The sequence below is a fragment of the Diabrotica virgifera genome, chromosome 3 (assembly GCF_917563875.1).
Source record: "Diabrotica virgifera virgifera chromosome 3, PGI_DIABVI_V3a".
Classification (NCBI taxonomy): domain Eukaryota; kingdom Metazoa; phylum Arthropoda; class Insecta; order Coleoptera; family Chrysomelidae; genus Diabrotica; species Diabrotica virgifera.
In genome coordinates this window covers 114,087,365-114,115,277 of record NC_065445.1, presented here as the reverse complement: position 1 = coordinate 114,115,277, position 27,913 = coordinate 114,087,365, and the positions used below count along the sequence as shown (strand labels likewise).

Here is a 27,913-nt window from a genome sequence, read left to right as displayed (position 1 = left end):
ATCACAAACATATATTACATACATTACATTAAAAATACATACTAATAAAACACTATTACTAAATACTTATACTAAACCACTAATTGATATTAATTTTTTTTTCTTTTTTTTTTCTTTCGCGCTAAGACCTAAACCCGATTCATCCTCGCGGAGGTTTAGGCCTTCTTTGTGATTTTTTTGTTTTTTTTTTGTTTTTTTTTGTTTTTTTGTTTTTTTTTGTTTTTTTTTTATTTTGTTTTTTTATTGTTTTTTAATATTTATTTATTTTTTTTTATTATTATTTTTTTTTCTTTTTTTTTATATATATATTTTTTTTTTATTTTTTTTTATATATATATTTTTTTTAAATATCAATTTTCATATTTTTTAAGTGGTTATAAACAATTTTATACAAATTTATATTTCGTGTACATAAAATGGAATTTAAATTGGTGGGGAGAGTAACTCCTACTGTTTGTAGATTCTTATATAACTGTTGATTCAGCATCTGGAAGTTTGCGCAATCGAAAATCACATGCTCTAAAGTACCCAACTCCCCGCATGTGCAGTTTTGAGAAGTGGCCAACCCTAGTTTATTTTTGTGAACTGGATATAAACCATGTTTGTTCCTTGCTCTATTTAAGGTTTTAATGAAGTGCCGATTTGTAATGTCGTTAAACCACGGTTTTCTATAAATTTTTGGTTGGATATCATGAAATCGTACACCTTTAAGAGATATAAGTAGTATAGCAGACGGGGTTCTAACTCACTTTGGTAACCTGTCCATCAGGGTCTCCGAAGCTGATGGACAGAAGAGCCTCCTTTGACCTTGGGGGTGTACAAGAATTACAAGAAGTGATCGTCAATGACCAGAGGGTTGTAAGAAGTGGTCGCTTATCTCTACATCTCTTCTTCTTTCCCGAAGAATTGTCACCTTGTCACCTGTCTCACCTGTATTTTCTTTGTCTTAAATGTTATGAAGAAGTAAAAGAAGCGGTCGGCAATGACCAGAGGGCTGTGTATTTGACCACCTTGTATATCGAGTGCAAAACTCATCGCTTATCGCTTCATCTCCTCTTCTTTTAGTTAAATTTGTACAGGGTGATCGAAATTTGAGACTTTAAAATTGTTTTTGTAGGTGTTGGTGAGTAAAAAAAAGAACTTGTGTGACTTGCTTAGTCGTATCCAACCCAGCCTAGCCTAGCCTAGCCAGATAGAAATGTTTTAAATTTGGAACTTAAAGAAAAAGCAACGTACCAAATCTAAAAGTTTATTATACAAGATCGATCAATTTACATTTTTTTTTTTGAGGAACTGAAAGAAAAAGCAACGTACCAAATCTAAAAGTTTGAGGGAAGTTAATGGTAGAAAAGAAAAACAAAAAATAACTATAAATATTTATTAATTAGAAACAATACAAACTATACAATATACTTAACTAAAATTAACCCTATGCAGCTCCACCAACGGAAAAGGTAACTGCCGCTCTCTTGTCCCAATTGGAAAGTCTCTGTCGTTGTGCAACTCTATTATCCGGCGACGCCCCTGTGGTGGTTGAACTGTAGGAACGACACCTGCATACCTGCTCCGTTCCTCCTCGTTTAATCGGTCAGCGGCATTAACCTGCTGCTGATGGTGGAACTGTACTACAACGTTTTCAAGACCCATTATGTTCAGTTGTGGTAGATATAATGCAATTCACACATCGGATTCAATTTATATAGTGTAACTGCATTTTTATATCAAAAAGGTTAAGTCGTACGTAAATAGATTTTTATTCTGCAAAATGTAGCTAATTATAATTTTCAAAATCATCTTGTTTTACTGATTGACGTCAATATAAATGATAACTGCATTTTTACGGGTCAAAAAGGTGAACAACTGATGTAAATAAGTATGCATTTTTCCAGGTCAAAAAGGTGAACTTTGATGTAAATAAGTTTTCATTGTTTATAAAATTTACATTTTTACAGGTCAAAAAGGTGAACTATGTTTCCGCTGGTGGTTTTGTTATCGTCCATGGTTGAATATGTCCTAGTGGATATGTTCTATCACTAATATGTAGGTTCTCTAATTGTTTAATAATTTTTCTTAAATCCTGATATACTTTAATATCTTTTTGTAACTCAATGACTTTCTCTTGAAACTGTGCAACTTTATGTCTATACTCACTCAAAGACATGATGCTACTAATAAATGAGTTGGTATCAAACTATACATTGTATTTTATTTTTTTATTTGGTTGGTTATACGTAGTATCATTATCATCACGTTTTCGTTTAGGGGTATTGTTCAATATTTCGTTTGTTTTTTGTTTTTTAGCATCAATAACGATATTTTCATCATTTATTTTTCGTTTTTCTCTTGTGTCTCCTCTGTTTATAGAGTCATTAGCGAACTCATTTGAAATGTCTACATTCATATCATCTAAAATTTGTTGTTTTGCTCTTTTGTGATTTAATAGCTTTTGTTGTATTTTCTGCTTATTTCTATGCTTGACATTTTGTGTGCGTTTTCTTGATTTTGAAATAGTTAATCCCTGTAGTAATAAGGTACAGTGGTTTATACTTGCAGCTAGTTTTTCTAACATATCTTTAGATTTATTTAATTCTTTAGTACAACTTTTTGTTACAGCTTTATAATTAACAGAACTAAGACCCATACCTAATTTCACTTTTGCTTTCATTGCTCCAGCTACACCAAGTGCTGCCAACTTTTCAGAAAATGCTGTATTTTTTGATCGAAACTGTTCAAGAGCTTTTTCAGCTAGAATCTTATCAGCTTCATGTCGTTTTGATAACTCTTTATTTTGAGAGTATGCAATATCATGTTCACGACACGCTTCATCTAACCCATTTATTCCCCTATCTCCTCTTGCTAATCGTTTATGCAATTTGGTTCCTGGTCCACAAAACCTATATCCACCAGGGATGTGCAGCTCAAAAGGTAGTTTATTAATGGCAGCGTTTAACATCTTCATCAACGACTTACAAATTAGTAAATAAATAGTCTAAGATAAGTGTTTATATATATATTTTTTCTATTCTTTAAACAAATAACCTCACATTTCCCCAAACATACTACTTGGTATATTCTTAGCACCAGATTTCGATTTCAATAATTTTATGTACTCACAATTTATACAATTTAAATTAGGTATATCAGTCTCTCCTCCACACTTTGGACATTTATACTTCACAGGTACAGGCATAATTTTATGTTTTACAGGTACAGGCCTCACTCAAAATTTTCTTTATTGTTGTTGATTTTAAGAAAAATAGGATACACTCTTTTTACAAAAGTACAATCAGGACTGAATTTTTTGTGATCTCCGATTATATTGTCATTTGATTCCCATTTGTATATTTCTACACCACATTTGAAACACTTAACTATATCTTCTACTTGAAGAAAGTAAAATCCACAAGCAGCTAACTCTACTTCTGATTTCTTCCCCTTCCAATTGTTAAAAGTTGAAAGTCTTGAATAGAAATCTTCCGGGTTAAGCGTGTACACCTCGAGACACATATTAATTACTGACTGACAAAATGTCGCTGAATACGCTTATTATATACCCGTAGGACAGTAACATGAAATTTGAATATAAAATCAGATCAAATGCACAATACAGTTAGTTCATTAGAAACTGTTAACATGAATGCTAGTAAGAAAAAGACAAGAAAGACCTCTAAAAGGAAGGTCTCTAAGAAAAAAGGTTCTAAAAATACGCAAAATTAATGAAAATTCCATATTTCAGAGGTGTATTTATGAGAAACGCGTTTCCGAAAAAAATTTGGCAACATGAGAGTGGAATTATTAATTTAGATAATAAAGACGGTCCTGGAACTCATTGGACAGCGTACAAGAAGAACAAATCTAAAGTTGTGTATTTTGATAGTTTTGGAAACTTGAGACCGCCTATGGAAGCTATATCATACTTTAATTCAAATGGCTATTGTCACATTGTATATAATCATAAAATTTATCAATCTTATAACACTGTAAATTGTGGACAATTGTGTTTAGATTTTTTAAATAAATACCTGTTTTAAAAGAATAATTTTTATTTACTGTATGATCTCCGTTTGAACATGTCGTTCACTTTTGTGTTATCTGGAAGAGAATCGGTGTTATCAACAAAAATTTATCCACCAATTATTTTAAACGAAAATGAACAGTATGTACTGGGTTTAATTGATTTTATGACATACAATACAATTCCAAATATAGACCAAACAAACAACAAGTTTTATATAAATGGTCACGATATAACGATTCCACATGGTGCTTATGAAGTTGATGATCTTTCAAAATATTTAACTGAAAAAATAACTGAATTAGAATTAAAATTAGATCAAACACCAGGTAAAGATGATACAGAAATTGATAAAAATATAATACAGAAACCACTGCAAGGAAACGTAGTAAAAAGTGTGGCTAAAAAACATCATCATAGTGAACAACCTACAAGTCTGGAAATGAGAATTAATAACAATACACTCAAATGTGAAATAAAAAGCAACAAAGTAATTCATTTTGAAAAACCACATACAATTGCCTCCTTATTGGGATTTACATCAAAACGGCTTTCACCTTCAAAGACTCACGTAGCCGAGAATCCTGTGCATATCACAAAGGTTAATTCTATTTGTGTGGAATGTAATCTAATCACTAATTCATACGTCAATGAAAATCAAGGTCATATCATTCACATGTTTTATCCAAATGTCTTACCGGGATACAAAATTGTTGAAATTCCAAAAAAAGTAATTTATCTACCTGTCACAAATAGATATATTGATGAAATTTTCATTAAAATAGTTGACCAGGATGGTAATCTTGTTAATTTCACACGAGAAGTTATTACGTTAAGACTACATTTAAAAAAAATATAATAATGGTTGTAATTTATAACTCTAATCCAGGTGTGAACAGTGTATATAATACTAAAAGTTTTGACAATAATATTAGTGATAAGCAGACGCTCAAACAGTTGACAACTGAAAACAAAGTATTTTTAACCTCACTGGGATTTAGAATAAAAAACAACAACAACAACGTCAGGAAAAAAGAAAAGCATAAGAAATACTTGGTGCAGAATTAGATTTTTTATAAATACTAGAATACTTAGGATTTTCTTGAGGTGTACTTGTAAAAAGAGCGAATATGAGTTTTAACATTTTGAATATTGGAGGTCATGTATTGGTTGATAACTCAGTTGTGAGTCGAGAAATGCATAGTCATTTACCCTATGCCAACGCAACTTTTAACCATTGTGATGAAATAAGGATACCTATTCAGACTCAAGATATATACACCTTACCTTCTGAGAGTTATCTGTATATTGAAGGGCGTCTAACGGATGATGGGAAAGAAAGCACTACTTTGCGTTTTGTTAATAATGGTTTGATGTATTTATTTGATGAGATACGATATGAAATTGGAGGCTGTGTAATAGATAGAGTGAGAAATTTAGGTATAACAACGACAATAAAAAACTATGTTTCGTTTACGCAAAGTGAATCTAACCGATACAAAAGTATAGGCTGGAACTATGAAAAACCATCATCAATAACAACTGACGCAAAAGGAAATTTTAGTGCGTGTATTCCACTCAAACTGTTACTTGGTTTTTCAGAAGATTATACTCGAATCCTGGTTAACATCCGCCAGGAACTTGTATTGATAAGAAGTTCAACAGATTTAAATGCAGTGACGTCTACAATGGAAAATGCAAAACCAAAAATTGAAATATTTAAATTTATATGGAAAATGCCGCATATTCAAGTGTCAGATTCGGAAAAGTTACGTTTATACAAATTTATTGAAAATGGATCTAATTTAGAACTTGCATACAGAAGTTGGGAATATCATGAAATTCCGCTACTACCACAAACAATGAAATTTAACTGGAACGTAAAAACTACTAGTCTACTAGAAAGACCACGATTTGTTTTGTTTGCTTTACAGACTGCCAAAAAGAATGCCATAAAAGAAGATGCGAGCCATTTCGATCATTGTAATATTACAAACTTAAAACTATTTCTAAATTCTGAAATGTACCCGTATGACAATTTGAACTTGAACTTTGATAAGAAACAGTATGCCATTGCATATGAAATGTATGCACAATTTCAACAGTCGTACTATTATAAAGTTGGAGATCCATGTCTTAGTTTGGAGCAATTTGGTTCTTTTGCCCCCATATTTGTTATTGACTGCAGCAGACAAAATGAATCAGTTAAGTCGGGAAGTGTTGATATGAGAATAGAAATTGAAACCAATAAGAATATACCAGTTAATACAGCAGCTTATTGTATAATTATACATGACCGTATTGTTAATTATAATCCGCTAACTAATGTAGTTCAAATGTTTTAACTGTATTTTATCTATTGTGAAATAAATATGTAATTTTTTAAATAAAAAGTTTAAAAAAAAAAATATTGTTTTTTTTGCTGACACTACAATTTTATGATATAAAAGCCGGTAACAATCTCATAAACAGTTAAATGAATAAAATCCATCAAAGATGTTACTACACAAAATATTTTGGTTCGTCGCATTGTTAAATGTGTGTTTTGCGTTTAACGTTTTTAGAGAACCATTTATTATTAATAGGCAACGAATAACATGGTGTACTTTAAATGCAGACTCTTCAATTACTAGAGTAGTCCATAAAGCTATCAATACATGGAGCAATGCAAGTGGAATTAAGTTTAAGCAAGTTAATTGTACAGCAGAAGAAGCACCAAAGCTATCAATTTTATTTGATACGCATACCCATAGAATAACAGGTTTATGTTTACCAGCCGAGGAATGTAAGTTATTTTTTGACATTCAAAATGTTAGAAATGAAATAGCCCATACAATAGTTCCTACGTTGAATAATCAAATTCCATGTGGGGAAATACATATATTAAAAAATGTTTTATGGAACTTAAAACTAAACGACTTTGAGACACCAGGTTTTAATTTGCAATTGGTTTTAACGCACCAAATTGGTCACTATTTAGGGCTAACCGATAACCGAAACTACAATTCGATAATGAATAAATTATATCTAGAACGCCGTCCTCAAGAACTGAGCAACGATGATATAAGTGCTATAGAATATCTTTATAAAAATGGAACGGTTAAACCCCAACATAAACTAAACTTTACCTACGTTCCTAATCATCATCATCATTCTTATGGAATCTCAAGGATCCGTTATAGGGCATTAAAAATGTATTCATTTGTATAAATAATTGTTTCTCAATAAAAATATTTACTTTTTTTTTTTTTTTTTTGTAATACTTATTTAACACCATGTACACAATAAATAATTTCATAACTGTTCTGATATCGAACAAATATATTTAGACCAGTTTGAAACCTGTTCAAACCTGTTCAAACCTGTTCAAGACCTGATCAAAACCTGATCAAACCTGTTCAAGACCTGATCAAGACCTGATCAAAACCTGATCAAAGCTGTTCAAGACCTGATCGAGACCTGATCAAAGCTGTTCAAGACCTGATCGAGACCTGATCGAGACCTGTTCGAGACCTGATCGAGACCTGTTCGAGACCTGATTCAAAGCTGTTCAGAGGTTGCGAGCCCTACAATGAATAAGGATATAAAGAGACAACTTATAACTAAACGAAAAAACATTCAAAGTAAATTGAGACAACTAAAGCAAGGACAAATAATCCAAGAAGATTTATTTAATCCAATTACAAAACACTTAAAAAATATTGAGACCAAGTTGAATAAGAATTCAGGTTCTGAAAATGAAACAACCAAATATGAACCTTTAAGGTACATTAAAAATGATGATGACATCAAAGAAGACAACATTGAAGTGGATGATGAAATCAAAGAAGACAACATTGAAGTGGATGATGAAATCAAAGAAGACAACATTGAAGTGGATGATGAAATTGATGAAGCAGAAGGAGACAACATTGAAGTGGATGATGATGAAATTTATGAAACAAGTGATATTAAAAACTCTATATTAGAAAACATTGAAGTGGATGATATAAAAGAACAGATTAAAAATGATAAAAACTCTGAAACTCGATTTGAAGCTAACCAGGAACGTACACTTTTTTTGGATCAGTATGATCCATTACCTAGGAAATATATTACAGAGATGCAGGCTGATTTTTTAAATAAAGAATTTGATCATAAATATGGAGTTAGATTTGATGAAACATCTGAAAAGCTGCTGATTGGGAATTCCGAAATCAACATAGATGGTGCTGATGTTCTTTTAAAAAACAAAAGATATAAAGGTACGTCTGGATTATATGAGCTTTTGTTTAAGAAACACCCAGCTAATTTTACAGATCAAGATGTAAATAACTATGCAAAAATAGTTGTAGCTACGAATGCTCACAGAAGACATTATTTATCAAGTAAACAGATAGATGGTAGTAAATTAAAAAAATATAAAAAAATAATTGCACCAATAACAGAAGGTAAAGGACTACTTATGGAAGTAAACAACAATAAAATAGATTACGTCCACTGGGATGATCCAAACGAACTTGTAGCTAGATTGAGGTTATTACTATCATCACAGTTAGCTGGGCATACAGGACATACAAATGAAATAAATTCAATTATTGAAGAACTAAAAGAGGCAAACATTATAGAATAAATATCATGTCTGTTAAAAGAGATATTGTTAATGAGTTACACAAACCTGCAAGAATTAACTTTAAAAGACGAAGAATTATTATAAAATCTCTTAATGATTTATTCCAAGCTGACTTGATTGATATGCAAAAGTATTCAAATACAAACAGAGATTTCAAATATATCTTGGTTGTAATAAATTGTTTCTCAAAATTTTTATGGGCTTTACCTCTGAAAAATAAATCAGGTGTCGAAGTAGCTAAATGTATGGAGCATGTGTTTAAAGAACAAACACCAAATAATCTTCAAACAGATATGGGAACGGAATTTTTTAATCCATATATGAAAACATTGTTGAAAAAATATAACATTAATCATTACAATGTATACAGTGAGAAAAAGGCTGCGATTGCTGAGCGAGTTATTCGCACGATTAAATCAAAGATTTGGAAACAGTTTAGTTTCAATGGTAACTACAAATGGATTAATAATTTACATCAAGTTGTTAATGAATATAATAACAAAGTTCACACAACAATAGGCATGAAACCGGTTGATGTTAAAAAGAAACATGAAAAATTATTGTTGAATACTGTATACAATCACATTAAAATGGTTGATTTGGAAAGTCAAAAATTTCATATCGGTGATCATGTACGCATTTCAAAATATCGAGGAGTTTTTGACAAGAAATACAATCCAAATTGGTCTAATGAAATTTTCATTGTTTATAAAATAAAACTTGGGAACCCTATTACATACTTGTTAAAAGATTATAGAGGTGAAGAAATTCTAGGAGGATTTTATAAAGAGCAATTGCAGAAAGTTAAACACAAAGATAGTTATTTAGTAGAAAAAATATTGAAGAAAAAAGGAAACAAAGTTTTTGTCAAGTGGCTAGGTTTTGACGATTCTCACAACTCTTGGATAAATAAAAGTGATGTAATATAAGAAGTGGGGATAATAGAAAAATATTTAAAAGACATTCCACTTGCAAGATTTTGTTGGTTGTTAAAGAATATCGAGAGTGAAAACATGTTCATTGTAGATATCCAAGGTTTCTCTTTTCCTGCGGAAGATGTCTTTCTTTGCAGGGAAATTGCTATTTTAGATCCTACTACAGAAAAGATGATACACAGAATGGTTGTGTTACCAGTAACAGAAGCTATGGTAAATAAATCGTATATGAAATGTATCGAACAACAATTTGTTCAAAACCATGGTTTAAGTTGGCAATCGTGGCATTGTGATACTCATCTAAAATATGAAGACATCTCAAAATTTTTACACGACAACATACTGGATGAAACAATATTGGTGAGAAATCATGAAACAAAGAAATATTTGGAACAATTCATGGAAAACCGCATTGATTGTGTAGAAGATGAACCTAATATACTTTCAGATGAAACTATGAAACATATTTTTAAAGCTCATACGTGTTTTCAACATACCAATGAAAATTTGCAATGTGCTCTAAACAATGTATTTAATATTCATTATTGGTATAAATATTGTAGAAAATGTTGATAATAAATAATAAAAATTAAAAATGGTCTTTTATTAATAGATGCACAACACATTTATTTTCAAATTGATACCAGACATGAAGCTTGTAAAACAAAAGACTACGCTTGATGTGGAGAATAATTTATTGGAGCCAATTGAGAATAAATTTAAAAAGCATGGAGTTTTGTTTCCTTCAACTATTAGATGTCTTATAGTTGGTCCTTCAAATTGTGGTAAGACCAATGTGATGATAAGTTTATTGGAACATGCTAATGGAGTAAAATTTGAAAATGTGTATATTTACTCAAAATCATTAATGCAACCAAAGTACAAATATTTAGAAACTTTATTAGAACCAATTAAAGGAATAGGATATTATACTTACAGTGGAAGTACTGATATAATGCACCCATCTGAAGCGAAGCCCAATTCCATTTTTATCTTTGATGATGTTGCGTGTGACAACCAAGATGTTATTCGGGAATATTTTAGCATGTCTCGACATTCTCAGGTGGATCCATTTTATTTGAGTCAGAGTTATGCAAAAATACCTAAGCATCTTATAAGAGACAATGCAAATATTTTAATTGTATTTAAACAAGACGATTTAAATCTAAAACACATTTACAACGATCACGTTGGAACAGATATGACTTTTGAAGATTTAAAAAAAAATATGTTCAATATGTTGGAATGAAAATTACGGATTCTTATCCATTTTCAAAGATAGCGACATAAATGATGGTCGATATCGCAAAAAGATTGATCACTATTTTTTAATCAAGTAAAAGGTGTAAATGAGAAATAAAAGAGATAATAATTAAAAACGCATTTTATTTAATAAATCTACATACTTTTTCCCAATTTTTCTATTTCTGACTCAGGAAATGATCTATATTAAGTTCGTCAAGATCTAGTACCTCCTCTGGGTTTTGTGATGTCGTCGTCCTCGTCATTTTTCGTTTTTGTTTTTTTGCTGGTGATTCTGCTGATGTTGTTGCCCAATTCGTTGGTGGAGCAGTTGAATTCGTTGGTGTAGAAGATGAAGTCATTGGTAGAAGAGAAGAGTGACCAAAATGAGAAGGAGGACGAGGAGGAGGAGGAGAAAGAAATGGTCGCTTTATACCCACCAGCTGTTTTTTTTCTTGGTACCTTTCAAATTCCTCCACCTCATCGTCCAGAAGGTTGAAGCGGTATCTTTTGCAGATATCTTCCAGTACATGGAACTCCTCCTCGTTGTCTATTTTAATTCTCATATACCTTATTGGAAGGTATCCAAACTTCTTTTTTAATGTCTTATTATTAGGTGAGTACGATAGTTTGACAAATATTTTATCTCCCTTAAGTGACACATCCTCTACACCATATCTGAAATAAAAAAAAAACAGAATCAACCAACAGTCTTTCAAAGAAAATCAGAAATCAAATCAGAACATAAAATTTACAAATGTAATGATCTGGAATAACTTATAATGCTCCAATAAAATATTCATAATAAAAAAAAATTAAACAGTCAGACGAAATAAAATCATGTAGAACAAATAAAAAATTAAATAAGTAAAATACTTACATAAATAACTGCTTTACAATAACAAAGGCGTCCTTTATTGGTAAGTTATCTGGATCCTCGGAAATAATCACTAATTGACAAGGTACTCCGGTCATTTTGCTAGTGTTTAGTTATTCGTTTACTGACTAACTGATGGATTCATTTAAAATTACACGAGTTTAAGTAGTAAGAAATTGACCTATTTGATCTTTATTGAAATGCAGAAAACATGTTTATCATTAAAACGTTTATTATTACAAACTTTGCTTATTTTGAATAAAATGTGCTTATCTGCATATAATGTATTTTCGTGAACTATTTGACTTAAAAATGTATTAACGTCAGCGTTAACCTTCAATGTGTTTTCGATAATATAATCACGTTGAATAGCGTGTTGTAGAAATGCGTCACTGTATTTTTTTTTTCTGAAATGCATAAATACAGGATTTTATTGGTATAACGGTTTGGTCTGTATAACGTTTTGGTCAACATGAGTGCTAAAGTGATCGATGAAATTTCCACTGAAATGGTGAAGAAGATTGAAACAGTAAGTAGATTAATTAAAACTAAAACTGATTTACAAAAATATATAAAATATTTGAAAAAACAAATTTTACTTTTAAAAAAATGTATAAAAAATAGGGCTACCTGTATTAGAAATTTTCATTGTGTAGAGGCGAACATGTCCATCCTTAAAACCTATGTAGAAAATTTTAAAAACAGATTACATGTTAGAAAAAATAGTAATAGAGGGTTATTGTGGCAGGATTTGGAATCTTGTTTTAATAGCAGAGTTAAGACAGGCGTTATTATAAATTTAAAATATAAAGACCCCAAACTATTTATGGAAAAGGCTTTTAAAAGTTTTTCAGTTCAAATTAAGAAAAATTTAGTTTCATGTATGTTAAAAGTTAATGTAATTTTTTATGGACTTTTCATCAAACCTCAAGATGGGGAAACGTCTGTTAAACATTTTTCCACGAAAAATGAAATAATTGATCAAAATACAAACATAAAGGATTGGTATAAAATCAATTGTATAGATCGAGTTTTAAGAAAGTTTGAAGATTTTCAAGAAAAAGACAGTGGATGGGCACTATCTCACATTTTAAACTTAAAAGTTAATATAAACAAATATGATCCATTACTTGGTGGTATTTCAACATACGTTGAGCTACCTAAGTCTATAAAAAATACTAGAAGTGTAATTAATGTTAGGAATTCTGATCCTTATTGTTTTCTTTGGTCCGTTGTTGCTGCCTTACATCCTGCCACAAAAAATGTTGACCGAACATCATCCTATCCTCACTTTAGTAAAATATTAAACTTTAATAACATCAGTTTTCCCATTGATCTTAAAGATATTCCAAAATTTGAAAAATTAAATAAACTTGCTATAAATGTCTTTACATTAGGAACAAGAAACGAAATTCTACCTTTGATATTTAGCCAGACAAATTTTTCTCCTCGTATAAATCTACTTGTATTAAATGCCATGGAGAATAGTGTAAGTGATGATAATGATGAGGAGGAGGACATAAAACAGAGGGTATTTCATTTTGCTTATATTAAACATTTTTCAAGATTATGTGGTAAAAACATTGGGAACATTCGAAATAAAAAATGGTTTTGTGAGCGATGTTTTAATCATTTTAGTAGTGAGACATATTTACAAAATCATTTAGACGATTGTTTTAAGCTAAATTCTGTTAAAATGGTTTTACCTACCGAAAAAAATTATATAATGAAATTTAAAAATTTTAATCACAAAGAACGTGTTCCGTTCGTTATATATGCAGATCTTGAAAGTATTCTTACCAAATGTAATAATAATATTAATTTGAAAACTTGTTTCACTGAAAAGCATGAAGCTTTCAGTATAGCTTATTATTTTAAATGTTCTTATGATGATTCTTTATCCTATTTTAAAATATATACGGGTCGTGATTGTCAAACATGGTTTGTAAAAGAACTGGAAGAGATTGCTTGGAAAATATATAGAGAAAATTTATTTCAAAAATTTCAAAAAGTTATAACATTAACTGATAAAGAACAGAAAGATTTTAATTCCAGTAATTATAGGACTTCGTACACAATTCCTGTCACATTTCATAATCTCTCTGGCTACGACGCCCATTTTTTAATTAAAAGTCTTAACTCTGATATAAAAGGACATCTATCACTATTACCGATAAACAAAGAGAGGTATATATCATTTACCAAATTTATCCATGGCACTAATATTAGTTTTAGATTTATTGATTCCTTTAGATTTATGTCTTGTTCATTAGATCAACTTTCCTCATATCTAGATGATAACCAAAAAAATATTACACGCAGATATTTTAATGATGATTCGAAGTTTAATTTGGTTAAAAGAAAGGGTATTTTCCCTTATGAGTATTTAGACAGTTGGGAGAAGTTACAGGTCACTTGTCTTCCATCTATTGACGATTTTTATAGTAAAGTCAATAACGAGGGAATTACTAAAGAGGACTATCAACATGCCTGCAACGTTTGGACTAGATTTCAGATAAAAAACCTGCAGGAATATGCAGAATTGTATTTAAAAACAGACGTACTACTTTTGACTGATATTTTTGAGAATTTTCGATCTATGTGTTTAAAAACTTATGGATTGGATAGTCTTCATTATTATACTTTACCAGGATTAGCCTTTGATGCTATGTTAAAAGTAACCAATATCGAATTGGAATTATTAAGAGAGAGTGAGATGGTTTTGTTTTTTGAAAAAGCAAAACGAGGAGGAGTTTCACAATGTAGTAATAGATATGGAGAAGCTAATAATAAATATATGAAAGATAAATACAATCCTGATAAAGAAGTCTCTTATCTAATATATTGGGATTTTAATAATCTTTATGGTACAGCGATGAGTTACGCGTTGCCATATGCAGGCTTTGAATGGATTAATTTGACTGATATTTATAAGGAAAACATATTAGATTGTCCCAATGATGGAGAATATGGATACATACTTGAGATAGACATCGAATATCCAAAAGAACTTTTTAATTTACATAAAGATTTGCCTCTTTGTCCTGAACACATAATCCCACCATCTTCTAATTCAACAATTCCTAAATTATTAACCACATTGTACGATAAAAAAAAATATGTTATTCATTATATATATTTGAAACAGATTGTTAGCTTAGGTTTGAAAATAATAAAAATTCATCGATGTTTGAAATTTAAACAATCCCCTTGGTTAAAAAAATATATTGATCTAAACATTGACTTGCGAAAGAAAAGCAAAAATGAATTTGAAAAAAACTTATTTAAACTTTTTATCAATGCCCCTTACGGAAAAAGTATTGAAAATGTAAGAAAACATAGAGAAATAAAAATTGTTAACAAATATAATGGAAGATATGGAGCAAATTTCTATATCTCACAACCTAATTTTCATAGTTGTACTATTTTCGATGAACAGACTGTAATAATTGAAATGACAAAACAAAAAGTCAATTTTAATAAACCAATATATATAGGGATGTGTATTTTGGATATTTCCAAAACCATTTTATATGACTTTCATTATAATTATGTCATAAAAAAATTTAAAGATCAAGCAAAATTGTTATATACCGATACAGATAGTTTAATATATCAGTTTTTTGTTGATGATTTATATAAACATATTAAAGAAGATATTGACAAATTTGACACATCAGACTACAAAGAGGATAATGTATATAGTATTCCATTACGGAATAAAAAAGTATTAGGTCTCATGAAAGATGAGAACCAAGGGGAATTGATGACACACTTCATAGGATTACGTTCGAAAATGTACACTATGAAAATTTTAAATCAGCAAGCGGAAATAAAAAAGGCTAAAGGAATCAAAAAATCTGCATTAAAAGAACTGTCATATGATGATTATTATGCAAGTTTATTTAATAAAGTAATAGTGGAAATTTACCAAAATTCAATCATTTCGAAAAAGCATGATGTTTATACAATGTCTCAAATAAAGGTAGCACTCAGTCCATACGATGATAAGAGAATAATAAATTATTTATCCCCTGACACTCTTCCATGGGGTTTCAATGATAAATAATTTATTATTATTATTTTATAAAATTTTGTAAATCGTTTTTTAATTAATCTACAGCCACTCAACACGAAGCTCAGCTGGTACGGTATTTATACATTGAATAAAATATGTTTTTAAATAAAGCTCCTTTTTATTTTAGTCTCAATTAAATAAATGGGAGGCAGTTTTCATAGACCAAAAACGATTTGTAAAATTAAAATTTAAGACTGAAAAAACCATAATACCTCAAACTCTACCTACAATCTTCTGGGATACAAAAACATATGGAACAATACCATGTTTTGATTGTAAGAGATTTTTTTGTTTTTGTGACAGATCCTTAGAAATTCACAAGGACACTAATATGTATTGTTATGAAACTATGCCTGATTCATAAAAAGGTACACTAGTACGAAATATTCATCTATTAGTGATTAATTTTTTTTATTATTTCAGCCCTTAATCCATCGACCATTACCAGCTTCTGGTGTGGGTGTACTTAAAATTAAAGAAGAGATTTTGTCCGATGAAGATTTTAATTATAGAAAAAATTACAATGCCCAAATACCAGATGACCATCCACTACACAGAGACGACTTAATTTGGGCCCGGTACATTGATCAGGTGACGTGGTCGTATTGGATGGATATTAAAACAACCTTATGGAACGACATAGCTGTGTATCACTATTATGAATTAAACTATCTTGTATAATAAACTTTTAGATTTGGTACGTTGTTTTTTCTTTCAGTTCCTCAAAAAAAAAAAATGTAAATTGATCGATCTTGTATAATAAACTTTTAGATTTGGTACGTTGTTTTTTCTTTCAGTTCCTCAAAAAAAAAAATGTAAATTGATCGATCTTGTATAATAAACTTTTAGATTTGGTACGTTGCTTTTTCTTTAAGTTCCAAATTTAAAACATTTCTATCTGGCTAGGCTAGGCTAGGCTGGGTTGGATACGACTAAGCAAGTCACACAAGTTCTTTTTTTTACTCACCAACACCTACAAAAACAATTTTAAAGTCTCAAATTTCGATCACCCTGTACAAATTTAACTAAAAGAAGAGGAGATGAAGCGATAAGCGATGAGTTTTGCACTCGATATACAAGGTGGTCAAATACACAGCCCTCTGGTCATTGCCGACCGCTTCTTTTACTTCTTCATAACATTTAAGACAAAGAAAATACAGGTGAGACAGGTGACAAGGTGACAATTCTTCGGGAAAGAAGAAGAGATGTAGAGATAAGCGACCACTTCTTACAACCCTCTGGTCATTGACGATCACTTCTTGTAATTCTTGTACACCCCCAAGGTCAAAGGAGGCTCTTCTGTCCATCAGCTTCGGAGACCCTGATGGACAGGTTACCAAAGTGAGTTAGAACCCCGTCTGCTATACTACTGATATATCATATTCCAGTTGCCATTGCTCCATTTGTTTTTTCTTAAACCATTGTCGTAGATCAGTGACTGGCATTAATGGTTCTTCTATCGTTTCCCCTGTTGTAGTAGCATCCTTGGCAAGTCTATCCACTATTTCATTTCCGTTAATTCCATAATGAGCCTTAATCCAAACCAAAGAAATTTGTTTACCTGTATTCGTAAGTAACTGGATTGTTTCTAAAATTTTTATAATTACTACTGATGAAGTGCTTGATAATTTAGTTTGTACTATTGTGTCTACCGAACTTTTGCTATCTGTTAATATAACAAACTTATTCTTGTGATGGATATTAATATACCTCAAAGCTTGAAGAATTGCGATGAGCTCAGCAGTATAACTAGACATTTGATTTGAAAGTTTAAATTTTTTGGATAGATTTTCATTTGAATGGTAAAAGGCGCATCCAGTTGACTCAGCGAATTTGGATCCATCTGTATAAATACAATCGGACTCCAGCCATCTTTTCAGAATTGTTTTCTCAACAAACGTATTTATGTTAAATTGATTAACGTGTGGTTCAATATTAAGATAATAATAAGGAATTTGTACTTCTAATAGGTTATAATCACAATTATAAAAGGGAAAGATGTCATTTCTGTAAACCTCGCTATTAAATTGGATTAATAGCTGATAACTGCTTATTACTTTGGGATGAATTTTACGTAGCCAGAAGGGACTATCTATTTTTGAATTGAGGTTTTGTATTTTCTCAGATCTTTTCTGTGCTAGGAGTTTTGACATAAAAACATCACACAAAAATTGCCGTCTAAGATGCAAAGGAGGCTCTGCTGCTTCAATTTCTAAAATATGTGGTTGGTGTGCTTTGTATACATCCAAGACAAAGTCGTAAACACTTATTTTTTATTTTTTCCAATATCTCCAATTGAGTTAAATTTGCATTTCCATATAAAATACAACCATAGTTAATCACTGAACCTATTAGTGCTCTATAGAAGATTAGTGATATATTTGGATCGGCTCCCCACTTTGTGTGGCTAAAAGCTCTTAGTATATTTATTGCGTTTTCACATTTTTTTGACAAATGATGAATATGTTCTTTCCAAGAGAGCTTTTGATTTAAAATTATGCCAAGGTATTTAACAGATGTTTTATATGGGAATGTGAAAGGTCCTATATTAATTTGGTTTGGTGATTGATAACGTCTTCTCGTAAATGAACGAACACATGACTGATTTATCTTGAGAGATGCTGAATCCATTTCTTTGTGTCCATTCGGCAATTCTTTCTGTGGCGTTTTCTAATGCATTGATTGAAGCTTCGATCGACTTCTTTTCCGTATAAATGCAAAAGTCGTCTGCGTACTGAAGTATTCTAGTTTCTTCGGTAATAGAACTAGTAACATCAGCAGTGTACAGAATAAACAATAATGGACTTAAAATACTTCCTTGAGGCAATCCAATTGATGTTGATTTGGGCGTACCTATCACTCCATTTATATTTAAATACACTTTTCTATCACGGTATAACTTCATTAAGTTCGCAATAACCCCTTCTGGAATTCCTATGGCGTATAATTTATCTGTCAATATGTCTAGATTAACTACATCATATGCTCCCTTAATGTCTAAAAATAGGCAGGATATTGAGTTGTTACGAGTAAATGCTAATTGTACATCAGTAACAAATGATGTTGTAACTTCTTGAGTTGAACGTCCTCTTCTGAATGCATATTGGACTGCTGATAATAATTGATTTTTCTCCAGCCAGTGTTCTAACCTGTTTTTAATAAGTCGTTCGTACGTTTTCATTATACAAGACCCCAATGCAATAGGTCTGTAGGAGTCTGCAGAATCTCTAGGTTTATTAGGTTTAAGAATAGGTACTATTAAATATTTTTTCCAATCGTCTGGTATGTTCGACTTGTTTGTATATATACTGTTATAAATGCCTAATAAGCGCTGCTTAGTTATAAATGGAATCTCAGCAATCATTGGGTAATGGATGTTGTCTATTCCGGGAGACGTATTATTTCTTTTCTTACAAGCTTGTTGTAATTCATTCATTGTGAAAGGTTTATTTAGCATGTGATCATTTGTATAATTATTTTTGAACTCTCTTGGTTTTTCGTTAACCCAATTCGGACAGATTTTACTATGAAAATATTCTGTCCAGTCTCCCCACTCTATTTGATGTCTATTTGCTTGTTTCCTGTTTTTGAATCTGTTTAATTTAGCCCAAACATCTTTCATTGGAGTATTTTTGTTCAAACTTTCACAATAGGATTTCCAACTAGCTCTTTTTGCTTCATTTGTAATTCTTTTAACGATCGCATCTTGATTTTGATACTTATTAAGATTATCCAAATTTGGATTCTCTTTATATTTACTAAATAACTGCTTTCGTTTCGTTACTGCATCTTGGCAGTCATTATTCCACCATGGTTTGCATTTTTCCCAAGTATTTCGTTTATTTGTACTCTTTTTTGGTATAGCTACGGTAGCTGCTTCGTTCATATCTTCTAATAATTTGTCATAACTATCGTCAATAACATTCAATGATTTTTCATATAACAAAGTGCTAAATTTTCTCCAGTCTGCCTTGTTAATTTTCCATATTTTATGACTTTTTGTTGGTGGTGGCTTTCCTCTAAGTTGACATTTCATGAGTATTGGCAAATGGTTATAGCCATGGGGATCTTGAAGTACCTCCCACTGGAATAATTGACTGATATTTTGAGAGCATATAGTAATATCAATAGCACTTTTCTTTGGCCTGGTCTAGTAACAAGGGTTGGTTCCCCTGTATTTAAAAATACTAGATTTAATGAGTTTATTGCTTCTAACAGGTTTCTTCCTTCAAAATCTTCTAGATCTGATCCAAAAGCCGAATGATGCGAATTAAAATCCCCACCAATTATACATGGTTTTGGTATGCTATTAAAAAAATTAAGAAATTGTGTCAGTGTAACTCTACTCAAAGGTTTTATGTAAACTGAAACAAGATAAACTTCCTTAAATTGACCAATCCGAACACACACACACACCTAGCCATAATCTTTTCCATTTGAGGTAAATCTATCTCAGAAAAACTAATTTCATCCTTAATTAAAATTGCTACACCAGCTTTTCCATCTTCTCTATCTAAACGTGAACAATTATAACCTACGAAATTATAATAAATATTTGGTTTAAACCAAGTCTCCGAAAGAAGACCTATGTTGATTTTATATTCATGAAGTAAATACTCCAAATTACATTTATTTGAAACTGCCGATCGGCAGTTCCATTGTGTAATAGAAAAGGTTTTGTTCATGTCTGCGAGCTTAATCCCTGTTTATTGAGTCTGTCCTTAATAATATTAACCACTTCAAACTGTTGAACATTTAAAATATTATCCCTATTTAAAGACTTTAATATATCCATAACTAATTCAAATACTAATGTTATCGTTTCTGTTTCTGACATTTCATTCGTTTTAATAATATTCTTTCGGTAAGATTCTTGACTCAAAATACCCCCTTGTAACCTAGCGATTTCAATTGGTTTAGTTATTTTGATTTCTTCATTAATACAAGGATCAGGTGTTTGAGGCCTGGCCCTTTTCGTTGGATTTCTATAGATAGTGTATTTATGGGAATCTATGGGGCTAGACTGCGAAAAACCTGAAGAATATGGAAGAGCAGCTTGACTTGGAAGGAGTGGAAAAGCTTTTTGAGACGCTAATTCTATGGGAAATTGAGGATTTAATGTTTTATTTTCACTAGTAGTTGCATTTGCATATGTTCTATTGGGGATTAATTTAATTGCGTCATTGTATGTTAAATTTTTTTGAGACATAATATCTTTAATAGTTTTTTGCCTCAGATATTCAGGACACAGCTGAAAATTTGTAGTTAAATGATCTCCGTTGCACTGAAGACATTTATTGTTTGGGTTTTCCGTGCATTTGGAGGATAAATGTTCACCGTGACATTTGAAACATCTAGACTTACCCCGACACTGTCCACCCACGTGCCCGTAACGATGGCAATTGAAACACAAAATTACTTTCTGTACAAATAGTTCGACCGGAATTAATACCTTATTAATAACTACATGCTTAGGTAAACTTTGTGCCCTAAAAGTCACAATAATACTTTTAGTTGGAACATATACCGTAGTATTATTCTCAACAATTTTCGTTTTTAATCTTTTGACTTCTACTACTGTAAATTTACAGTGGTAGTCATAGGCTTTAATTTTATTTTTTAACTCCTCATCTGAAATGTCTCTATCAATATTCCTTAAAATACCCTGACGATGAATCATAAATTTAGGTACATAAGCCTCAAGTTTATTTTCAGTAAACCTTTTTGATTTATTTTGATCTACTAAAAAATTGGCCCATTTTGACTCTCCTAAAACTACTTTTACTCGATGTTTTCCTGCCAAATCAATTCTTTTTATTTTATTATCCAGTTCCGGCCAATTTTTTAGTATTATATCACCAACCCTAATCGCATTTAGACGTAAATCACTTTTATTTTCAATTATTACTTCAAAAGGACCTGTGTCAGTTTGTAAATATTTATAGGTAGTTCTAATGTCATTTGTATTTATTTGGGACGAGTTTGACGAAATATGAAGTTGATTATTACTTAAGTTTGAGCTGCTATTGACATTTTTATTAATATTATCGATACCTGAAACCGCTGTTATTTCCATATTATTATTCTGTTCTTCTCTAAACTTGTAAAATTCGTTCTCTCCGGGATCGGGAGGGTCACCGTCACCGTGTCCGCTCATCAAGATTTAATCGCTTCGAACGCTAAAACTGACTTATATTTATATAAAACTTAAACTATAACTAAATTAACGAAACTAAAAAAGAAAATTTAACGGATTTAACTAATAAAAACTGCTAATAAATTTAAATTTTCGAGAGGAACTTTGAAATGCGTCTTTACACTTTGACAGTAGTTTGACGTTGCGCAACATTAATGACGGCGTTAAGAGCGTAGGCACAAATATTTTACGGCTATCCCTACTTTTTCTTTCTTTGCACTGCAAATTACGTGTAGTAAACTTCTCACTGGTATGGAACTGTAAACATTATTTGACAATGACATTGTCATCATTAACTTAGATATGGGTTTTGAATGTTCTTGGATAACCGTTACTTGTACAATCCCTTAAATTATTGATTCACTTAATTAATATGATTATTTTTTCATTAACTAGGTATTCAGTTATTACACTATTTTATATACTATAAAAAACTAATACTTAATCGATAATCGAGAAAAGAGGAAAAGTGATAAAGTGATTTTTTTAATAATATACTGTTATTATGGAACGCTTATATACATTTTGAACATCTTTAACAACAAAATACTTGGATCACAGAATATATCCTGGTATATTCTCTGCTTAGATCTTCCATAAATAATAAACAATAAATAAGCATAGCATAATTTGGACGTTTAAACATGTTATCGATGAACTTACAAAGTATCCCTTGTAACGGCATGTAAGTGGATCAAAATTATATAGTTTTTTAGTTTTTTAGTTTCTTGGAAAAAAGTTATTAATAATTTTAAAATTTAACTTAATTCAACAAATAGTCATAAACCGCATGCATCTATGTGCGTATGCGTGCTTATGAGTATCTGTTTCTCATATGTGTGCATACGTATGTACCAGTTTGTTGTTCTGAAATGTCAACACATACCTTTCAAAATTTCAGGCTTTCTATTTGCATTTTGATACAACCAGACAATGTTCTAACTCTGGCTTTCTTTAATTGTAGCATTTAACTACTTGTAACGCCGACCTGAAGATGATCTGAATAGTGTAGAGATCGAAACCGGTCGTCGAAGTATTATTAAATGATTGTGAGTAAGTATGTGTTTCTTTACTTCAAATAAATAACTTTTTATTAATTTCCCGTCTTAAATCAATTATTTATTAAGAGCACACAGTAGCAATCAACAGGTAGTAACAAACGCGGTCCAAGATTGCGAAAGTTCTGCGAACTTTCAAAAGTGAGGCAACAGTGCGTCGGTAATTCGACACTGACAGTGACGTTTATACCATCAAAAACAATCATTTTTATACACAGGCGCGAAATGTTGCCAAGTCAGTGACGTTCGATTTCTTGTTATAAAAAAATCGATTTTTAGTAGTTCCAATTTGACACAAAAACCTAGACACGGGATAAAAATGTTTATTTGAAGGAAGTGTATTTTTTTGTCTTTCTTATTGGCGGTATAGGCTCCTTTTTTCAATATTTTATTTAGTTATAGAGTAATTTCCACATACTAACATATTTCTGAAATTGGGCTCTGCACCGCAATTCTTTCTTATATTACGAATATGTGTGCCAAATATCTCAACAAAATATTCAAAATTAGAGCCGCAATCTTGGAACGCGTTTGTTGCTACCTGTTGATCGCTACTGTTTGCTCTTAAATACACTATCAATATTATTTAATAAACAACTCAAAATATTCTTGAACCCGTGTCAAATATTTAGTAGCCTTGTTTGTCCTGTCTTGTTACCAGATTCTGTTCGACTGAGTGCTTTGTATGACAAAGATAGCGAATGTTCGATTTGGAAAATATCATCACAGACATGGTGTTAATTTTTTCGAATCCTGGAAAAATTAATAAATATTTTTGAAAAATTTAAACGCAGAATGAATTATTGCATTGTTACCGAAAGCCGAAAGTCCCTTAGAATAAACAATAACTTTATTTTGAATGTAATATTTGAAATTAAAAATCCCATTAATTTTCCTCTTTTTTTCAATCCTGTAACTTATTAAAATAAACATTATAGAAATTTTCACGGACTTTCGACCCTCGGTAATAACGTAATCTTTCATTATGTGTTTAAATTTTTCAAAAATGCCGTTTTCTCCGGATTAGAAAAAAATTTATGCATTTAAATAGCATTGGAGCCGAAATTTTGCGCCTATCCCCTTTAGCCAAAATTAATTGTAATGAAAATCACGATTTCCTCTTCAAAAATTTGACCACGATTTCCACTTCGAAAATCGTTTTAAAAAAGATTATTTTACAATAATGAGCTGTTATTTTGGCAAGTTGTGTGGCGGTTATTGTTTTCCAACCGTCAATTTGGATCATTTCAAATTAGCAGGTATATTCTAACTTTCTGCACGTATGTACATACATTTTGAAAATACTAATTAACATTGTATTGAATTCCATGTCGTAGTTACATGCTGTTTTAAAAATTTGGGAAAGTTTTTTTTATTTAACTCGGAATAAATTTAAAAAACCCACGAATTGTTTTGATTCATTTATTACTACTAGGAGAGTCAATAGAGATTTTGACATCGGAAATAATCAAACAAGATAGAACTTTTTGTAATTTGATTAATAAATGTTTAATAAACAACATTACAAAAAGTTCTACTCCAGAAGTGGGTGCTTCATTTTTTATTAAACAAATGAACTGCGAAATTATTTGTTTTTTTAAATTACTCCGAAAATATAAATCTTAGAAAAAGACTGACTTACCCATTGAAAACCTCAGAAAATATTACAAAAAAAACCTTACATAAAGATTTTTCTAAAATTAAACTATAGCTTCTATAATTTTTTATATACAACGCTACAATCACCCTTCTCACAAACATTGGCGCAGTGTAAACTACCGTTCGGCGAAGTGCACGGTTGAGTTATTTTAAAATAATTCTTTAACTAATGGATCAAGTGGCGTAGCTAGCCCCACGGGGACTCCATATCAAAGTTTGTCGCGGGGCCCTTTTCCCTCGCGACAAAAATGTAATTTTTGAAAACTTCGTAGTTTTACAGAATTACTACCACTTTAAGACGGTATTACTAAAGTTTCAACAGATTATTACAGTTTTATAGGTTTTTTTTTAAGCTTAGAACGTAGTCTTTAAAATGCACTAAATTATTTTACTTTCGAAATTAAATAAACAATTTCTTTTTGAGAATATTGAAAGATAAAAAATGTAATACAAAAACCGAAAATTACCAGCTAAAAAAATGTTTAAACAAAATGATCAAAACCTTTTTCTCTAAAACAAAAATTTTTTTGAGCTCTTATACAGTCTGTCTGCGTAACTGGGAACCTATTGATAACTTTTTTATTATCAGTTTTACAAAAAAAAGTTATTTTTTATACAATACTCTGCATCGTATAAAATCTAAAATGCATCATCAGATATCAAATTTTATTAAGTTTATACGAGGTATGTCAAAAAATATGAATTTCACTCAAGAGTAAGGTACCTTTATATTTCACAATATCGAAAATTGTTATTAAGAAAAGTTGTTTGGAATTAAAAACTATGTTTCAATGTTGAGTTACATCCTTCTAATTGAAACATTGTGAACTATAAAGGCACTAAACTGTTAAAAGAGGAATTCATATTTTTTACATATTTCGTATAAAATTGAAAAAGTTTGACTTAGATTTTAGACCAGGTAGAGCATTTTATAAAGAATAACTTTTTTTAGTAAAATTGATAATAAAATAGTTATCATAATTGTAATAAAATTATGATCAGTATCCGTAATTTGAGAAAAAATTGAAAAATTTTTTCTTCAGTTAGAAGGATGTAATTATATATTAAAACATAATTTTTAATTCCAAACAACTTTTCATAATAACAATGCTTGGCATTCTGGAATATAGATACACTTTACTCTTTAACGAAATTCATATTTTTGTACCTTGACATACCTCGTATAAAACCCTTTTTGTATTTTTTTGTATTTTGTACCCTTTTGTATTTTGACATACCTCGTATAAAATTAATAAAATTTGATATCTGATGGTTGAGTTTTAGATTTTATACTATGCAGAGCATTTTAAGAAGAATAACTTTTTTTCGTAAAATTGATTATAAAAAAAAGTTTCCCATATGGTTCCTAGCTACTCAGACATACTGTATAAGACCTTCTGAATAAGAATTTTCAAATTGTAATGCCATATTCGGATTCAGCATAATAGAAACAACAACAACAAAAACAAAATAGAAACATATTTGATGAAAGTAAAATTATAAATTCAAAAATATTTTTTAAAATTATTTATACAAAACAATTGTTATTGTTTAAAAAATTAATAAACAATTAGAGGCAAAATCTGTGAGTAGAACTTTTTACTTTAACATATATATAAACGAACAAAAAAAGTTTTAGAAAAATATAAGCTTGTTTGAATTTTTCCGAAACAATGCATATTTTCGTTCTATATTGACTCCCCTATATACTGCTATTTCTGAAAGTGTATTGCTGCTTTCGAAACCGACGTAAATAAATCGAAAAAATGAACTGATAAGAGTAAAAAAAACTACGTATTGTGTATCCTTCTATCCAAAAATCTGGGGTAAGCGAAAGGCCACACGAGCGATAACTTACGGCGCCGTAAGAGCAGTAAACCCATTGGTTGACTAACTCCTCCACCAATTGTAGATGAAATAGGAGTTAGTCAACCAATGCCTCGTCAGGTTTACTGCTCTTACGGCGCCGTAAATTATCGCCCGTGTGGCCTTAGCCTAAGAGAAACTTCATGGTCTGAGAGCTGGTAGACATTTTGGGGTATGTATTTGAGGCAATCTGAAAAAATTTTTAGGTAACTCTTCCATACTAGGCTCATGAAAAAAGCAGGTCTGGCTGGAGGGTAGCGGTCATTTACCCCTAAAATTAACCACTTAATTTAAAAAAACGTGGAAAAATTTTTATCACAAAAAATATCTTTGAGGCAACTTTAAAGTAAATTTAAATATTCAAAAGTACAGAAAATAAACAAGCCTGGCGATTTGCAAGGGACTTTAATTCTGCAAATTGCTTGCATGGGTGCCCCCAGGATTATTTTCAGGGGGTGCATCTGAACTTCAGAGAGTTGCATCTGAATCTACAGGGTGATTGATTAGTGGGGTAAAGCTCAATAGATTTGCCATAGTAATAGATAGCAATAAAAGTTAATAACAAAAATTTTAGCCACCTTTGAGCTTCACATTGCAAAATTAGTTAGAATGTTACAGGGTGTTCGATAACACAGTTGCAGACCAAACTTATGTTTTTTTAAATGGAACATCCTATATTTTATTTTATATTCGAAATCCTGTTAACTTCTCCATCACAAAAATATAATGGTTTGTTATGTTATACAGGGTATTTACAAAGTTAAACCATTTTTATATGAAAATCGTAACAAGTTCAACTCCCTGTATAAATAAAAATAAACAAAACAGCAATGATTTATTAATGCCATATTTTTTTACGTATTTTCAAAATTTTCAAGAATGATTGATATTGCTAATGTTTTTCTTTATATCAAATACAGGGTGAGTCAAAACGCAAGTACATTATTTTCTCAGTAATTTTAAATGGAACACCCAGTATTTTATATCACTATTGAAAAGTACCATTACCGTACTTTTATTTTTAGATAACATTCCCTATGTCTAAATTTATTAGTTTTCGAGATATTTTCATTTTTCAATGTACCAGTAGCGTGGCCACCCAAATCAGCAGAATTTAATAAACTGGACTGATTTTTTTGGGGTTACGTTAATAATGAAGTTTATAAAATACATCCAACAACAAGGGATGAGATGAAAAATAGAATACAAAGTGTATTTCGATGTGTTAATTTACAAATGCTTCGTAGAGTAAGTAGCTCATTCAATGATCGTTTTTAGGGGCGCATAAATATGTTAGGAGGTAATTTTGAACACGTTGTGTAATTAAATATTAAAAATATTTTATTAAAAGTAGCTTCTAATTTTTTAAAACATG

The 27,913-nt window shown here is 30.6% G+C and overlaps 4 protein-coding genes across 5 annotated transcripts in view; 2 read left to right on the top strand and 2 right to left on the bottom strand.

The window, feature by feature from the left end:
• LOC114337994 (uncharacterized) overlaps positions 1–27,913 on the bottom strand; it is a 371,509-nt gene that overhangs the window by 315,370 nt on the left and 28,226 nt on the right. The gene's annotated exons all lie outside the window — the stretch shown is intronic.
• LOC114338000 (uncharacterized) lies at positions 5,752–6,360 on the top strand. Its single transcript, XM_028288581.2, has one exon. It carries the CDS (start codon positions 5,752–5,754, stop codon positions 6,358–6,360), a length of 609 nt encoding a protein of 202 aa, XP_028144382.2.
• LOC126882050 (uncharacterized) lies at positions 10,932–11,820 on the bottom strand. Its single transcript, XM_050646855.1, has 2 exons — positions 11,685–11,820; positions 10,932–11,482 (listed from the first exon to the last, which is right to left on the bottom strand). The coding sequence occupies exons 1-2, from the start codon at positions 11,777–11,779 to the stop codon at positions 10,984–10,986; spliced, it is 594 nt and encodes a 197-aa protein (XP_050502812.1). The 5' UTR covers positions 11,780–11,820; the 3' UTR covers positions 10,932–10,983.
• On the top strand, positions 11,929–16,457 carry LOC126882051 (uncharacterized). 2 transcript variants are annotated; one of them, XM_050646856.1, is made up of 2 exons: positions 11,929–12,210; positions 16,183–16,457. In XM_050646856.1, the coding sequence occupies exons 1-2, from the start codon at positions 12,154–12,156 to the stop codon at positions 16,438–16,440; spliced, it is 315 nt and encodes a 104-aa protein (XP_050502813.1). In that variant the 5' UTR covers positions 11,929–12,153; the 3' UTR covers positions 16,441–16,457. The 2 variants fall into 2 exon arrangements, with proteins under 2 accessions (XP_050502813.1, XP_050502814.1); XM_050646857.1 differs by lacking the exon at positions 11,929–12,210 and adding an exon at positions 15,283–16,127.

What these genes read in the sequence shown, in the direction of transcription:
- LOC114338000 (XM_028288581.2), top strand. Translation starts at nt 5,752, where the DNA reads ATGCCGCATATTCAAGTGTCAGATTCGGAAAAGTTACGTTTATACAAA.
- LOC126882050 (XM_050646855.1), bottom strand. Translation starts at nt 11,779, where the DNA reads ATGACCGGAGTACCTTGTCAATTAGTGATTATTTCCGAGGATCCAGAT. An exon ending in ATTGTAAAGCAGTTATTTAT is followed by an intron (nt 11,483 to 11,684) that starts GTAAGTATTTTA and finishes TTTTTATTTCAG; the next exon opens with ATATGGTGTAGAGGATGTGT.
- LOC126882051 (XM_050646856.1), top strand. Translation starts at nt 12,154, where the DNA reads ATGAGTGCTAAAGTGATCGATGAAATTTCCACTGAAATGGTGAAGAAG. An exon ending in TGGTGAAGAAGATTGAAACA is followed by an intron (nt 12,211 to 16,182) that starts GTAAGTAGATTA and finishes TTATTATTTCAG; the next exon opens with CCCTTAATCCATCGACCATT.